The sequence below is a fragment of the Podarcis melisellensis genome, assembly GCF_964234715.1.
Source record: "Podarcis melisellensis genome assembly, chromosome: 3".
NCBI classification, from domain to species: Eukaryota; Metazoa; Chordata; class Lepidosauria; order Squamata; family Lacertidae; genus Podarcis; species Podarcis melisellensis.
This window is the reverse complement of record NC_138530.1, coordinates 88,646,770-88,664,628: the sequence shown is the minus strand read 5'-3', so window position 1 is coordinate 88,664,628 and position 17,859 is coordinate 88,646,770. Positions and strand designations below refer to the sequence as shown.

The 17,859-nt window shown below is 43.1% G+C and overlaps 1 protein-coding gene and 1 long non-coding RNA gene across 22 annotated transcripts in view; one reads left to right on the top strand and one right to left on the bottom strand.

Moving 5' to 3' along the window:
• Nucleotides 1-17,859, bottom strand: part of LOC309366917 (dystonin-like) — a 301,144-nt gene that overhangs the window by 256,706 nt on the left and 26,579 nt on the right. For 15 of the 21 annotated variants that reach the window (XM_081905876.1, XM_081905879.1, XM_081905865.1 and 12 more), the window contains one exon: nt 17,183-17,390. In XM_081905876.1, the coding sequence (XP_081762002.1) occupies nt 17,183-17,390 (208 nt within the window). Of the gene's footprint in view, nt 1-13,440; nt 13,611-17,182; nt 17,391-17,612; nt 17,742-17,859 lie in introns of those variants that run through there. The other 6 variants (XM_081905864.1, XM_081905863.1, XM_081905869.1 and 3 more) reach the window with 2 other exon arrangements.
• LOC309366221 lies at nt 1,995-6,730 on the top strand. Its single transcript, XR_014166588.1, has 3 exons — nt 1,995-2,204; nt 3,906-3,952; nt 6,683-6,730. It is a non-coding gene; the product is annotated as an uncharacterized lncRNA (long non-coding RNA).

Here is a 17,859-nt window from a genome sequence, read left to right as displayed (position 1 = left end):
GGAAATTTCAGAAAGAGCCGCTTACAGCTTCAGGTTCTTTTGGAGGAAAAAGTGGACATTTATGGTGCTCTTATCATATGTTTATTTGCAAATATATACACAGAGTATTGAAGAGCAGGCAGGAGAATGTGCTAATATAGTTACAACCTTTTTCTAATACTTCAATTTCTTCCTTAAAGCTCACTGTTACTATGATGAGCTTCCTTAAGGGCCTATGAGTTGTAGCAAACCAAGTAAGTCATCCTGTTCATATATGAACTTTCACTTGTGCAGCTGAAGTTTCCCTCTTTCTACTTTCCCCATGTACACACCCCAAATCTGCTCTGGAGTTTCCCTCAACCTTCCAGAGCAAATCTGGGGTGAGTGGTGGGTTTGCAAGGCAAGGTAAGTGAGAGGAAATTCCATTGTGCAAACTGAAGTCCTTGCATGAATGTGACAGCTTCACTGGGTACAACCGTATGCATACACAACTTAAATACACGCAGGCTCTGTGACTACAGAGCTGATCAAAGTGTGCAGATTAAGGATGGAGACTGCTACCTCAATTCCAATCCCCCCTGCCGCCAACAAGTGTTGATTCTATGGAGATTATAAAGACTGAAAAGGTCCTGAGTTAGGAAAAAGGACAGGAGTGTAGAAAGCGTATCCATGCTCTGCTTGTTGGAGCTGTTTTTACAACTCATGAGAGAAAAAACACACAAGCAGCCTTACAACTGTCTGCCTGGAGACCCATGTGGACCCTGTTCATTCTGTGCTATTCCATCCGTCCTATTCCATATTTTAGGGCCATACTAAGATTAATGGGTGAGTGAAAGTCATTCTGGGCAAGTCACTACTTTCCAGATGCAAATGGGATTAGACATTCAACTGTCCAAAGCAACAGTATTAAATTATCCACCAGTGTCAATGTACAGTATAGAGTCAGAAAGCCTGCAGATTTTAAGATTGATTCCTACATTGTTTAATTTCACCAAGGAAGGATCAGTTAAATTCTGGTGTAATTATACCATCTTAAGTCTCCTCACTTGTTCTGCATGCAAAAAGGCTCCAGGTTCATTCCTTAGCATGTCCTGTTAGAGCTGGGAATGTCCCCTGTCCAAAATGACCCCTCTGATTCAAAATGGCTTTCCAGGATTTCATTGTCAACAATACTGAGTTAAATGGCCAACTGGCCACTCCAGTTCACAGAAAAGAGAGGAAAGAGGTTGTTGTGGATTTATGCAGAATTTAGTTTGCAAGAAGAGAGTCTACCCCTCCACCCAAATGTTTTAAATACAATGCTCAAAACCAGGCATGTCTGTCTCTAAAGCTTACACTATAGTAGCATTTTTAATAATAATTCCACCAAATCCAGACAGCTGAATCCTGCTGCTTTTCTTGTAAATCTCACATCTGGATTTTGACAGCAAATCAATATAAAAAACAAGGAGAGAGAAAGAGAGCTACTCCCTATTTCAAAAAAATGCATTTCGTATGCACCCTTGGGCATTACATGGTTACTATTTTTAAAAAAAACAAAACAAAACCACAGCTTCACACTCTAAATGTCAAAACATAAGCTACGCATTGTTTCAACATGCTAATGTAGTCTTTAAAAATGCATGAAGAGGGTCTCAATACATAAAGTAACTATTAACTATTCAGCTGAATTGCAATCCCACAGTCCCTGTGACCCAGAACGCAGCATGCACACAGGACTCCCACTATCTGCTATGGCATGCGAGGCCGTGGGGGCTCTTTTTCCTGCCACAGCTAGCAATGCGGAAACACCATTCGCATGTGTGAGGCTACCACACTAGAACATTGCAACTGGCTTCAGTCCTCTCCCTTTGCACTTAAACCATCACAAAAACAAGACAGCATGCCAACACCTCTGACTTGATGCAAGGGCCAGGTTGGAATGGAATATTTCAGAATCACTATGCTTGAGGCTGCCAAGAATCTAACGTCAATGTAAACAAAGCACTGGAATGTAGAGGCACACTAGAAATACATACAAGCAAGCCAGGCAAAAGCAGGGGTCGATAGCCAAAGCTTCTACATGAGCTCAGATGGCAAAAGTATAGATGAGGCAAAAGATGGATAGACGTGATGCTGTGGGGAAGCAGAAATAGCCAAATGCCCCTGTTTTGTCCTGATCAACTTAAATGTGCTACTTGACAGTTTTATAGCAACGATTTACTGCCTATCACAGAGGCAATAAGGTAGGATTTAGCATCCCTAATCCAGGGCCTTCAGGGTTGCAGTTTTATTTCACTTGCAAGAGTAGCTCATTGCCAATACAGAAAAATATTTCCTGCCTTCAAAGCCAACAAATCGGTTAGAAGTCTACATCTTAATTGCAAGGGATTGCTATCTACGCTCATCTGACAGAGATTTCAGCAACAGATCTAACTCTCCCAGCCAGCCTCAACTCCATCTGAAGTGACTGATGCACAAAAGGGAGCTGCTTCTAGGCACTGGGAATTTAGGGAGCGTTTGAATGCTATCTATTGATTCCACCCATCTGCTGCAGTTGTCGTGGCAATGGAGATCCTCAAGGTCTTTATGATTCATGATATAACAACCATACACTCACTTGAAATTGCCAAATGGGAGTCTGTATCCTTAGATGCCTCAAGCAAAACCCAAGGAAGCTGGTGATCGTCACAAGAGACACTGCAAAAGGGCATATGGAGCTCTAGAAAGAGTGTGAGTTTGAATTTATACCAGAAACATCTTGCATCCATGATTGTATTTTGCTGCAATGAAAGCTGCATTGAGTCTACCTAAGGGTTCTCCCCCTCCCTAAATAAATGTCCATTATGGTCAAAGCTAGGCGAGAAACCCAGGAAAGGGGCTAGTGCAGGGAAAGGGGACAAAGCAGGGGGGTATGGCAGAAAGCAAGTTCCTGAACCTTGAACTGACTCCAAAACCTGAACAACCAGGTCAGTGAGTTCAGTGCACGTATAGTGCACAGTCTCTCAGTGGTCTGGTTCTCACATAACACTATGATGCCATGGGTTTGCATGATGCCAGGCATTTGGCCATTGGAATATATGCAGTACTCTGTGACTTATTAATGCAACAAGTTTCCCACCTTTAAAAAAAATCATTTTTTATTTTATAAGAATACCAAACTGAACAAAAAATAAAATGTTTAGTACAAACAAAAAATTACTAAATATACCCATTAGAGACAGAGTGCATACTGCTGTACTCCACAGTACCCAATCATGTCTTTACTATTTGACAAGTATAGTAGGGGGAATGAAATATGAAAATAGAAATTACTGACATTGTGGTAAACATAAAAGGAACAATGTGGGCTTAGAAACAGATTATAAACTGCATTTTATCAAGCTGAAACAAAAGAAACTTTTTTTAAAAGAGGAAAACCTCTCAATTTGGGTGGATGTGGTGGAAGAAGAACCCTATCATTTTGACACCAAATGTATTTTATTTGAGGGCAGTGAGGGTGGTTTTTCCAGTATTTTCCCTAAGTTACAATGTGCCATAATCAAATATTAGTGAGTGGCTGTGGAAAATGAGAAAAACTTTTTAAATATTTTCCCTCTGTGCGTGCGTGTGTCCCTGCACCCCCAAACAAGGAATTCTCATCTCTAATCCCACCAAGTATCTTCAGACAGATGAAGCTGTACTAAGCTTTCTAAATTTTAGCATGGTGAATCGCTTTATCTCTCGTATGAAATTGTTTAACAACAGAGGAATCTGAACACTAATCCTGCAGTCCTATCTTGCGGTTACCATCACTGAAGTCTGTGGGCGCTCTGCCTGAAAATAGACCCATCTAACATTTGTTTTGCTACGATTGTCACAGGAGATCTTTACGGGGTGGATTATTATTCTCAGGGCTGTGTCTGCTATGGGCATTTGTCATCATTTTAGCTATTTTTACTCTACAGAGTGATCATCACGAGGGGCTATGATGACAGTGCAGAACAGAGCAAAGGTAATGAAAGTCTCCTCACTTCTATTGTAGTTCTATACATTATTTTCTTACACTTTGTAGGGCTATAGAAATTATTGTCAATAATAATAATGGTTACACAATGCTTTCACTCCTTTAGTCATTTGTGTATGAGTTTCAATTTTGTATGGTTTGTATACCATAAAACCACACACAGAGAGAGAGACACCCTGACACACATACCTCTGCCGGCTCCTGATAGGGAAGCAGAACACGACTAATTTTAGTTCCAGTGGTAAAAAATATTGGAATCGACAGATAACTCAGTACTGTACTGCTAGTTCAACTCAGAGCAAAGAAGCTTCTGTCCCATGTAATGAACTGATATGTGAAACTTGAGATGTAGGTCTCAAGGTCTAGGCTTGCTTGTTTTGACTCACTGTACATTTGAATCAGCAGTTTTGTCCATGTTATGTTCCATGAATATCTTGTGCAGTCCAGTCCACATTTAAGATTATGTTCCAGATCATAGTTCTACTTACAGTTTTTTTGCACTTTAAAGTACCTCAGTAATGAGAAATTTACTTTTCCTGGAAGCATACTAATGAAGTATAAACAGATATAGCAGGGATCATTGTCCTGCTGCTAAGTTCGCTGCTGCAAATGGCAGAAGGGTGTTTATTACCCATGTGTAAATCAAGTTCCAGACATGTACCTCAATATCTTGTTTCAAGCAGCAAAATATCTATGAGCAGATTCAGTCCATGCATGCATCTCTTTGCAAACTGGGAGCTGTGTTGCACACTGGAATAAATCTCAAGAAGACAAGGCCTCTCTGCATGCTCACTTGGCTTGCAAGTATTCACTGAATCAAGCCCATTTTGATTGTAACAACATCACCCACTACAGATCTGGTGTTTATTGATTTAAAAAGCTTAATATTAAGCTCTCCAAGATGAGAGCTCATTCAAGAAGGGAGGAGCCCTTATCCTAGAAGATTATTCACTATGCATCATTGGACTGGATAGTCTGAAAGGATTCTTGGGTGCAGATATTGTACATGGTATGCCACAATCCAACCTCAGCGATATTGGTATCCCAAAACTTTATGCGTATGAAGTTTACATACATAATTTTACTTGTACAACAGCAACACTATATCTCATTTGACAGCATGAAAATGCAGGGTGAGGACACTTTAAAATCACTTCTTCAATATTTTAACTTACTTTAAAATGCACAAGTATTATTATCCTTTTGAAATTTGATTGTGATAATTCATCACATGGAATATTTACTTGAATGTCAGAAAATCAAGGCGTTGTCTTTCAAGAAATATTTTAGGCATGCAATAAGGCTGCATTCGTATCTGACATTTACAGAATGTTCTTCTGAACAGCAGTTCTTAAAAGCACACTTAGCTCCAAGTACATTAAAGGTATTATAGGTACAGGTCTTGCTTTAAGCAAACAGGAATAACTGCTATATGGGAAGGTTAAGCCTTTTTATGTCCCATTGATTTAAGGGAAGAGGGTTAAACACATTCTTCATTCTCCCATTGATTTCAACTGGTCTTAACTACAATTAAGTTAAGTGCTTAATTCTAGCTAAATCATGATGCACATTTTTAACTTTCAATGTAACATTTTATTTCTAAGCGGTTACTTAATCCTATAGTTCTTCCTTAAAGACTGAAAGTTAGGCAAACTAAAAACTGATCATTCCAATACAGTCATACCTCGGGTTGAAGTAGCTTCAGGATAAGTATTTTCGGGTTGCGCGGTGCGGCGACCCGGAAGTAACGGAGCGCGTTACTTCTGGGTTTCGCTGCTTGCGCATGTGCAGACAGTCAAAATGACGTCACGGGCATGCGTGGAAGCAGCGAATCGCAACCCCCACGCGCACAAATGCACAAATGTGGGTTGTGTTCGCTTCTGGATGCGAACGGGGCTCCGGAATGGATCCCATTTGCATCCAGAGGTACCACTGTATAGTGCAGGGATAATGGGCAGATTTTTTTGCATAATAACAATTATGCTTTAGCACTAGGAAAGCAAGCTGCAGCAAACGTTGCACTCATTTTGCAGACTCAGTAACACTGAGCCTGAGGTCGCTGGGATAAGGGCACAGGAAACAATAAATGACATGACAACACTCTGGGCTCGAAATGGCCACATTTTTTATTACAGCTGTCAGTAGGTATTGGCATAGGCATTGGCTATGTATTTTGAATCAACCAGGCCGATTGCTGGCTGATGTATTTCATAAGGGTCAACCCTGGGTTAAGGATCCCCATATGATGCACATCAAATACAGGTGACCCCTCTAGGACGCCACCTGGGGAGTTCTATGCCTGTTAGCTCCCATCTGGGGATATGCACAGGATCCCTTCCCTTGGACCTCTTTATTGGGGTACCCTGATACTTTCATCTGGAGGGGTGGGTAAGGCTCCTCCCTACCCCATCTGACCACACTAAGGATCCAACCCAATGCCTTTTACTGCCACCAAGTTGTGACAATTGCTGTGAGGTAGGCAAAACCTACAAACCAGCCCAATGTGTCTGTGGGCAAATTCCACCCTGGCTGCAAATACGGCAACCAGGTAACTCCACAGCCTGGTCCTACACATGTACTGCCTATTTACTTTTGGGTAGGGCCAAAACATGCAGGGTAAGTAGAATGTATGTTCTTGACTACACAGTGGGAAGCAGGCGCAGCCAGTTTGAATGGGTTGGAGACAAAATCCATTATTAAGGTAATTCTTTTATTAAGCCAACAGAAATTATCAGAAAATGCCACGAAAGATTGGTTGCTATGCAGCAATCTGGTTGTACCAAGACCAATTTGAAAGAGGAAAGATGACAATAGCAGATAGCTTTTGTATTTCCAGAGCTACAATGTTACCCAGGTCTATCTACATCACTAGGTGAAGCACACAGATTCCTTGATAGGTGGAGAAAGTAGGCAGCCTTAATACTAAGGAAGATTGGAATTAATTTTAACTGGTGTGCTAATGAATAAATAAATAAGTAAATGCCCAATTAATTGATTTTTTCCCCATTTTCGAAAGCTAAAGAGTATCACAACATGTACAGAGTTCCAGCTGAACACAGCTTATGGGTAACAGCGCAACTGCTACTTTCGCCAGGGAAACGGCACATTGCAAGGTTGAAATCATGTTTAAGATGTGTCTTCGTACCTGTCGTGAGAGGTGGCACCAGTTACCAGCTTTTTCTTTCAGTAGTACTGACTGAAAAGTGATGTCCAAAAGCTGTCCTTTTCTGGCTCATCATAAAACTAATGTAAACAATGTTTTATATTACATTAATTACCTAACAATTATGGAATGAAATCCAGCTTTGGCAAAAGAATGACGGGCTTTCTGAACTTGTTCTTTTCTGTCTCTAATGCCTTGTGATTCTGTGACTTTAAGAACATATCTATTTTGGCAGGGGGGATGAAAAGGGACATACAAGATACACTTCTGCACTCTTTGGGCTGTGGCTAAGCTATACAGATGACAGCATGAGACTGCTTTTTCCTGCCTCACTTGGCATTGTAACTATGCACAAATTTAACCTGGCTGCTGGCATTTTAGATATGGGCGCATGTCCAAATCAGTGATAGGTAAACCTATCCATTCTTAAGGAAATCAGCCCTGAGTGCTCACTGGAAGGACAGATCCTGAAGCTGAGACTCCAATACTTTGGCCACCTCATGAGAAGAGAAGACTCCCTGGAAAAGACCCTGATGTTGGGAAAGATTGAGGGCACAAGGAGAAGGGGACAGCAGAGGATGCGATGGTTGGACAGTGTTCTCGAAGCTACCAGAATGAGTTTGACCCAACTGCGGGAGGCAGTGGAAGACAGGAGTGCCTGGCGTATTCTGGTCCATGGGGTCACGAAGAGTCAGACATGAGTAAACAACAACAACAACAACAACCTAGTGTTACCCTTATAGTAAATTTTAACAAACCGTTTAAGTAATGAGAAAATGATTTGGAAGTGGGAGATCAAATACCGGTAGCTATCTTAATGATCAGTATTTATGTCACTTTTAATCTATATAAGCCAGAAAGGTATGCATTTCAATTAAATACTATGGTTCACTGCACAATACACATTTAAAATCAGTACAATTAGGATTGACTTAAAAATCATTATTCAAATAATTACATATGCAGTGCTTTTCCTAACACTCAAAGCAATGGAAAAGCATCTGAGTAATCCTCATAACGACCATATAAGAGAGGCCAATATGATCATGCTGTTACTGCAAATGGAGATGAGGAGTTGAGGGATCAAGCAGTTGCAGCTGAGCTATAATTTGAACCCAGGGTTTGCCAAATTTATTTATTATATGAAACTACATCTACCTAGTACAAAATATCAACCATCTTTAGATCCATGAAGGAGGGGGACAATGTCTTTTAAGGGTACTTAAAGGAACATATACTTGAGCAAGCAAAAATTGTTCATTGGAAGGAACAGCTATCTTTAACTTGTACATCAATATAATACTTAAAAAGTATGAAAGGCTTTAGGAACCTCTGCTTCTTTGAAAACTCCAGGTACTAATGGAGGATAAATCCAGCAATTAAAGTTTTAGTCACTACGTTGTGACAATTAATATTAAAGCTTGCAGACCAATGTATAATTTATGCATTAAATTTTTAACCAGATGTTTTGCTTTATTATTATTATTAAAATAAAATGAATTTAAGAGGTTAGGATATTTCTAGTCACTGAATTAATTCTGAGTGTCCCTTTATTAGAATTCAAGTTAACCACCTGTGAGGAATAAAATAGAGCTGAAAAGTGCAGTGATTCAGCAGAAGTCAGCTGTGACCTGCTGTCCCACCTAAAACAATGAAATGCATTTTTGTCACAACTAAAATTTGCTAGTCTGTGAGCAGAACGATTTATAAAGCAATTTGGGGGGGAAATAACCAATAAACCAGAAAAATCTGCACTGCCAATTACACTTTTCCCATTATCTAAAAAAATGTTATTATGATTGAAATGACACAGTAGCTAAGACTAAGATCATAAACACATTTCGGACCATGGATGTCAATGTAGTGTCAAATTCAAGGACAGAATACATGTATTTGCACAAAAATAGCCATTGGTTGAGAGGCGGTGATGTCATGGAACTTTCTCACAAACATTCTAACAGTTAGCAAGTTAAAGCACCCAACAAAAACTCTAGAGCAGAAAGGCTTGTATGCTACTTGCAGAATAGAGTGCAGAAAAGTGAATAAATGGCCTGTCAAACTCCATGAGTCATGATTTCATGAGATTCATTTAAAAGGTCTTTACCTAGCTCATTCACAGGCACCATTAGCAAGCAAGTGTAGCTTCTTTCTATGGTTTACTTCCTGGGAATGCACATGAAAGTGGTAAGTTACAAGTAAAAATAACAACATTGGGCATGTGGGTTGATACAGCTTACCTATACAGTTGTACCTTGGTTCTCAAATGGAATCCATTCTGGAAGTTCGTTCAACTTCCAAAAACGTTCGAAAACCAAGGCACAGCTTCCAGCTGGCTGCAGGAGCTTCCTGCACTCAGTCGGAAGCCGCATAGGACATTCGGCTCCAAAGAAAGTTTGCAAACTGGAACACTTCCGGGTTTGCGGCTTTTGGGAGCCGAAACGTACGAGCACACCAAGGCGTTCAAGAGCCAACGTATGACAGTACCATGTATTTCACGCACACAAAAACTACTCTGATGGTGTGCATATAGTAAGGCGTATATATAGTAAGACAGTATGAATGGGAATTGGGTACAGCAAATGCATTATATTTATTCTTTTAAAAAATGCATGTCTACTCATTTTCACAGGAGTATACTTCCCAAATAGGATTTGCCAACGGTCTTCTATTAGCTGAGATCAATGGGATACTAAGTGAAATGTATTCCAACATTATTTTGTTACATTGTGTTGGCTGGTATTCAGCTAAGTTTTACTCAAGAGTATTACAGTATCTGAAATCAATGAACATGACAAAGCTAAGTCCATTAATTTCAATAAGTTTACTTTGAGTAAGACTTTGTTGAACACCACAAAGTATGTATAGTCTTGGCCAGTGACTTTCATGTTAGATCACAAACAAAATTAAAGTCACAGATTTATAATATAAAAGACATTTCATCGCACAGAAAGCAGCTCAGTGGATCATTTCTGAAGGAGCAAAAACAACAACAAAGAAGCGATTTTCATCCATGAATAAGTGGTTGCATTCATAATTATTTCTGTATCAGCTGAGTTAGTGCATTTGAGAGCTTTAGAAATTTTCTGTGTACAGTATGGAAGTTTCAAAAGGATCAAGACAATAATCAAAAACAAATAGCTCAGTCTTATGCACAAATTAGAACACATCTCTCTTCTCCAGTAGCTCACAACTCTTCTGTGCTCTCATATTTGCTGAGCAGTTGCCATTTCTTTATTTATGGTCACAGCTAGAGATATGCTTAACAGGCATGTGTTTGCACACAGTGGGTGCCTCTTAAACTAAGTTGCTGATCCAAAATCTTATTTGCCTGCCTTGGTAAAATATTGATCTAATTTATACTTTTTTAATATACAAGTTTTTAAATAAAACACTTGTGATCTACTAATCATACATAGCATCATGTGATTCCCACCCACAAGCCCGGCAATGAATTTTCTACAGCTGACTCTGCTAGTTACAGTATTCAACAGCTGGGCCATAGATAACTTGGCACCCTGATAATAACCAAGAGTGTTTTGTAACCAAGGGGGAAATGTTGGAATTTAGAAAACTGATTACATCTTGCAATGCAGAAGCTGCATATAATATTTGATGAGGAAAGTTAGCACAAGCGTGGCTTTATTCCCTAGCTATGCAAAATGTCACTCCCTATTCCCCGCATATATTGTAGTCATTCTTTTCAGATTAGATCAGCTCCCATAAACAAGTCATCAGGCTAAGCCACTGTAGTGAAGTCATACTACTGATATTCTGATGGGAAAGCTTAACTGGCTTAAGGACATATTATTCTGCAATGAATTTGCCAGTTTTCCATACTCTGTGACAAGTCCAAAAGGTTGTTTCTTTTCCCAGCGACTGGATATAACACTTCAGAAGTCCTCAAATAAAGTAATTGAAGAGCTATGCAGGCCAGGCATAAGGAAAAAGAAACTGAATGTGATATACTGAGATTTGGATTAGATACTTCTTGTTCTTTCCAATGCTATAACTATAAAACTTCTGTTGTATTTCACATTTCAGACTTAATGCACCTAGTCCAAGTACCCCTTGGACATCGCAACACCTTCAGACCACATCCAGATAAATAAAAGCAGGTAATTTTCAAATCTAAGAGCAACTTCACAGTGTACAAACTGGGTACACTAGGTTGGACCCAGTGCAAGTGAACATCTGGAGCCCAGACCACCAAATCCAGTGTGACTGTGCATTGGGGTACGTATAACCAACTACACTGTAATACTCACCCAGTTCCTATTGAACTGGTTGGATGTGCCTTTTGATATTAATTATAATGTGTATTTAGGGTCAGCAAAGCAGGGTTACAGCGTGACTGGTTTGCTATGACTACAGCTGCATCAGGACCAGCAAGCTCCAGCAATGTTTCTCATAGTAAACATGAAGAAAAAATGTGCATTTCTAGACATGTAGTGGATATGTGCCAAGAGCTTGTGTCCACTATGGTGTCTTGGCGTATGTTCAAGTCTCAGTTTCAAGCTTTCCAAGACTGGGGGGTTTAAAGGCTACTCCACATTTCCATAGGACTATGATTACACAACCAAGACTGGAATCCTATACAAATTTACGTATCTGGCAATAGGTCTCATTGAAAACAACGAATCCTTACTTCTGAGTAAACATGCAAATGAACATGGTTAGACTACACAGGGTGTCAATCCTGTCAACACAGGTCCTAAAAACATAAACCTAGAAAAATTAGAATAACTGAAAAGAGGTCACGCATGGAGTCTTTTTATGAATTTGGGCATTACTGAAAATTGGTTGGAGTTGGAAGGAAACCTTAAAAAATAAGCAAGCGTAGTAATGTAAGTTTAGAAGAAATAGGTAATGCAGAGCAGGTTTGATTTAAAGCTTCATCCCAGCAGTCTTAAAAATAGCCAATAATTTTATTTTAAAAGTACTTGTAATGAAGTGCCACAACAATAGAATTGCTCTTCTTCCTTTCTATAAGCATCTTTAAGGCAGCCTACCAGTTCTCAGCTAATAGTTGCCTAATGCTTTTTAACTGCTGGGACATTGCACATGCTCCATAGCTGCACTTATGCAATTGGCTATTGACACAAAAGAATCATTAAATTCCTTTTAATGATACATAAATTATAAGCAAGGCAGATTCAGTGCAAGCTACAATAACTGGGTAAGACAGAATCTGCAATATCACATTGCAAGGTATTTTTCTGTAACGCCAAAGGTGGAAATGAATGAGATTATTAAATAAAAAGAATTGTAACTATGCCATCCCTATTAAAACCCAGGTACAGATCAGCTAAAACCTTGTCAACTCTGGGACATGTTATCACTTCAAATATTTAAATCAAATAATTATGCAAATAAGACCAACACTAATTCATAACATCCTCTTGTTCCTCAAACAACAGTAAGTGGCAAACATGCAACATATATTTAGTGGCCAAACTGTTGGATTTCACAGTAAAAACCAAGCTATAGCTACAAATACATTCAATAGTTACTAACTGCTGTAGTCATTACTAGGAAGAAATCCTTATTCCAAATGGATGCCTAATCTGATTTAGGTACATTTCCATATCACCCACGATAAGATAATAATAAAACTTATTTTTAATGTGATAAAAGAAGCCACTGGGATTTTATGGAGGCTAGAAACTTCTGTCTCGATTGAGTAAATAGAGGTAAAGGCCTCATACTGTTCTCCTAGCCTAGATGCAAAGTCATCCTCCTAACAGCAGTTGACAGAGAGACGTAACAGGATGGAATTCTCAGCACAGATATATACTGCAAAGGAAATAGTTTTGATGCGTCTTTTTTTATTTTTGCGCTGCTATTTGAAACAAAATATTCCAAGCCATATTTTGCTGTCGTTTCTTAGCGATCCAGAATGTAGCCCCATGCCGCAAAATGAAGAGTGAAACATCTTGCCCTACACAAAAACATCAGGCAGCAGCGTCTTAGAATACAGTAATCTCATTGAGGTATCAGCAGCATTCTCACACCCAGAGAGGAAAGCGCTTTAACGGGAGGGAGAGAAAGAAAGCCTTGCTTCAGGATAAGTGCCCCCCCCCCATGATACAACGGACTTCAATGCGTTCCTATACCCTCCCCTGTCAGCATACTGTCTTTTAACAGCCCCATTTAATGGGCTTGAATAGCCAAACGTCTTAGGGACCTGATTCTGCCACCTGTTCCACCGCAGCCACCAGTAGCTATTTTAAGGCAAAGCTCCAGATCATCAGCACTGCAACCGGTAAATCCCTCTCCCGGGTTACCCCGGGGCACAACTTAAGCTTCACTGTACCTTTGTATCTCTCCAGCACATCTTCATAAGCCTGCAGGTACTCCTGTTCCTCCGTATAGAAGTGAGCAGCAGGGGAGAGATAACCAGCCATGGTTGAAGTTTTTGACACTGCCTTGATCAGTTCCCTCCAAGGAGCCGGGCAGCGAGGCAGCCTTGGGGAGCGGCACAAAAAGGCTGGAGGGAGGGAGGGGGCTGTTGCCGTGCAAGCTGTCCGAGGAAACGCCCATGCCCCCTCCCCGAGCGGTGTGGGAGCACGTGTGTCCCTCCAATAGAAAGGGCTTCCTCCCTCTCGGATTTCATTAGCAGCAAATCTCTGCGCTCCCAGCTAGCAGCCGGAGAAAGAGAACCGGAGGAAGGAGGCGAGGCATGGATGCCACAGACCCGGCCCTGGAGGTGACCTCCGGCGCCGGCTGCTTTTCTTTCCTCCCCTCCCTTAGGACGGGCTCCTGGGTCTTCGCGCCCACCCCCTTCCCAAATTCTCCTTTCAGTCGCGGGACCTTTTCGCCTCCTTCCCTCCTGCTTTTTTCAGGCAATCCTATGCACCCAACGGAGAGCGAGCCAACTGGGAGAATTGCATTTCTGAGCAAACGACGCGTAGAGTTGCGCTGTAAATCGTTTGTCTACCTCAACTGCCGGGAACACACTCTTTTCCTGGGGGCGGGGGAAATCACAGTGCCACCATACGCGTGCCTACTCACAAGTAAGTGCCATGGACTTCAATGGGGCTTGCTCTCAAGTCAGTGTGCGCAAGATCGATGTAACCTTTTAAAAAGTAAGGGGCTTTGCGGAGCTCGCCCTTTGAAGTCCCCCTTTATAGTAAGTCCTATCAAAAGGCACTCCTGAAATCAGCGCCATCCCTTCGCTGCGGTTCTTATGTTTCGAGAGTTTCTGCTAGTCTGGAGTGAAAACTCACGAAAAATACTACAATCGCTATCGACCCGGCTTCATCGTGTTATGCAGGGCTGCAATCTAGCGGTTCCCAGCTAGCTCGTGGCTGTGTTGGTGAGCTTTATTAACCTGCGTTGCTCCCTCTCTCCATGCGGTTCAAGTGTTTGGCACCAGGTTCTTGGCTTGGGGGGGGGGGGGAGCTTTTGTAAACCTTTACCGTTTACCCTTCTTCTCCTCCTCCACCCCCAATAAACTGCCCCACACATTTTAGACAGACCGCGCTTTCGAAATCGGGCCCCCTCTCTCATTTTCAAAGGCTACAACTTCATTGGAAGGAGGGGAGTGGGAAGAAGGTACAGCACTCTCTGTTCTCCTTCTGGACCGAGCTTTCAGCCCTCGAAATCTGACTTTTCAAGGTGCCACAAGTCCCTTTGTTGCTGCTTCTGCAGCAACAACGGACCCTTACAACGCGGCTGCTCGCGCTCTGGAGGTTGTCTCCTTGTTGGAGGGGAGGCTTCCGCCCCAGCACTTGGTCTGGTGACCTTCCTGAATAGCCTTCCCTGCCTGCGCTCCCCACTCCCTGCTCGGCTTTGTCTGCACAATAAAGCAAGGAGGCTGCTTGGCCGCGGTTTCGTCTCAAAGGGGCATTCGCCCACATCGCCGGCCAGCCGGCGCTTTCCGAGCCCAGACAGCCTCATTGCAGCAGCAGCGGGATCACCTGCGAGAGGAGAGCCGCCTCCTCCCCCCCCCCACTCACAGCGCCGCCCTCTCCCTCCCGCTCTGCAGACGCGCATTGCACGTTGCCATTGCCGCTAGGAATAGCTCTTGGCTTCCCAAGGAAGGGCCACCTCTCCTCCTATCCCTCCCCATCCCAGAAAGAAGGCTCCTGGAGTGTCCACCAGCGGTGCCCCATTCCTCCTGCCCTTCGGCGCGCTTTCGGCTGCCTGGCGAAGGGCAACAAGAGTCAACTGCGCCAGAGCTGGGGGGTGGCGAGAGGCCAAGGGGCGGCGCTCCGTCGCTGCAGGTGTCACCGCCGGTCACCCTGTTTTTGTTGCCGCCGGCAGCCATCGCTGCGCGTGCGCGCCAGGCGTGTATATGTATGTGTGTGTTTTGTTCCCCGCTCCGCTTGCTCGCCGACCCAGCCTTTTCATTCCGGTCTCGCAGCAGACCGGGATGGGTCCTTCCTGCCTCGCCCCACACCCTCTCTCCCTGAGTAGTGTCTTGGAGATGAACCAAGTGGGGCTTTTCCATGCCCCCACCCCGTCTCTCCCAGCACCAAAACAGGCGACATGCAGCAAAAAAAAAAAGGGGGGGGGAGCTGAACGGGAGGAAACGGCGCAATCACTTCCGACCGGGGGCACGTGGCGTGGCCGGTCTCGGGTTCTGCTCCCCGTTGTCATTCTGAACCATCCCACCCTCCGCGCCCCGCACGGCGTAACTGAGAATCTAACGGGGAAGGGTTCGGCTCGATTGCCATGGGAATAGGATTCGATCTGCATCATGCGGCGATTCCCTTAGCGCCAGCTGCAACCAGGCACCAAACACGCACGAACACAAACAGCAGAGGCGCACAACTCTCGGGCGAAAACCCGGCTCCCGCGATCGCCAAGGCAGGAGGAGCGAGGAAAGAGGGCTCCAAAAAGCGCCACCGCGTCCCCGCCGGTTTCGTCCAGTCATCGTGGCAAGCACCGGAAGCGTTTCCCAAAGCTCAGCCCTAGACAGTGGAAGGACGCGTGTGCATGTGCAAAGTGCATTTTGCTCACTCCACATACAGGCTCAGGCCACCCATAAATCTCGGGCTAAGACAGCAGAACTTCCCGGATGGGGCTTCCACATTGGTGTGAGCCCGGTCCCCTCCCTTTTCTGACAAATAAAATAGCCAGTCTGAAGTGGCCCCTTCCACCAAGCTTTTCCCAGCGCACCCCATTAGCGAGTGCTGCAAAGTAGATTTGTCTTTGCAAAACAACTGCTCTGTATCTGCATGCACGAGCTGTGTGCTTTCATTCCTGTGAGAGGTTTTACGAATAGCACGGACACAACACGCACCGCGTTTTCGCTCCCGGATCATATTACTCTTCCTTCTCAATTTACAGCCGGGTTGGCCAAGCAAACTCCCTGACCTATTTCAAAACCAATGAAGATCAAATGCTCTTCTGTCTTATACAGAGCATCCAGCAGGGCCTCTCCTATATTATTCAGGAGCCCGGTGACCCCTGCTAGCGTCAAACACAACAAGACCAGTCAGAAACTCAACTTCTGGTGATCCCACATCAGTTCAGCAACTTTCAAGCAAACCCACCCATTATAAAAACAAACAAACAAACCTAGAAGTACTCTGTAAACCAGCCCTCTGTAAGTTTACTCAGAAGTAAGTCTGCATTTACTGCTGGGTACAGAGGATGGTACCCTTCCTAAAGCATGCTTCAAATTCCTGTATCTCACCAGCAGCCTTGCTATGCTACACACACCATACGAAATGGTCATATTCTTCACTCTTATGCAACCCTCCAATGCAATTTTAACACCCGCACCTGCACGTATTGCAGCTGCATTTTCTTCCATACACATGCAGTCATCCACCCAGCCAGGAAAAAAACACCAAGGCCAAAAAGCTTAGTCACTACCAACACTAGAAAATACAGCATGGAGGACCATGAGTTTTGAGTGTGTGATTTTAAAAACGCAAATAACAGAAGCAATAAACAAAGCTCTCAGTTTATACTCTCTGTAATACACAAATAAACCCACAATAATATGGACACGTGAGCACAGTTACTGTACTATGCAAGTCTCTCTCTCTCCCCCTCCCTCCCTCTCCTCCCCCATCTCCCATGTATTTCCATCCTGGTCTTACCGGCGATTCTGAGCACAGCTCTCTCAGCTGGATCCAACACAGAGCCTCCTTGAATTTTCCTCTTGGATCTCTCGTGTTTAGGTAGGTTCCAGGGCAGGGTGTCACCCGGAGCCGGGGACAGGGAACCAGATTTCTGGCTGAAATCATCGTCGTCTGAAAAATCCGCAGAGGATGACATGGAGCATCTGTAGGAAGCGTTTCCTGAGCTCTAGAGAAGGGTGGGGGGAAGAAGATTAAAAGCAAAATAAAAACCTGAGACGAGAGAATCAATTTTTGCTCTCAAAATAAAAGCAATACATCCTTTTGCTGTTTATATCGCCCTCTAGGAAAATCAGTCAGAAACAGATGGAACTGAAACCTCCCTCCCTCCCACCCCACCGCTCATTCGATATATCTATATTTTTAATACACGAATGAATAGATTGCTCACCATTGTTGTCTATATTGCTGCTCATGTATTTAAATCTCACAGACAGCGGCAACACACAGGTAGATCTGGAGAGGTGGCTTAGTGAAAACCTATATGTGGAAAGATTCAGGCAGGGAGACGAGTGGCCTGGCGTTCTGGCAACCAGCTTACAATGCTCCTCTGGAGTTGCCCAACAATAAAGCCAGAAAGGAGGGGGGAGCAGGGAAGAGATGGATTTTGAAAAAAAAAGAGCACGCTTCCTGGCTAC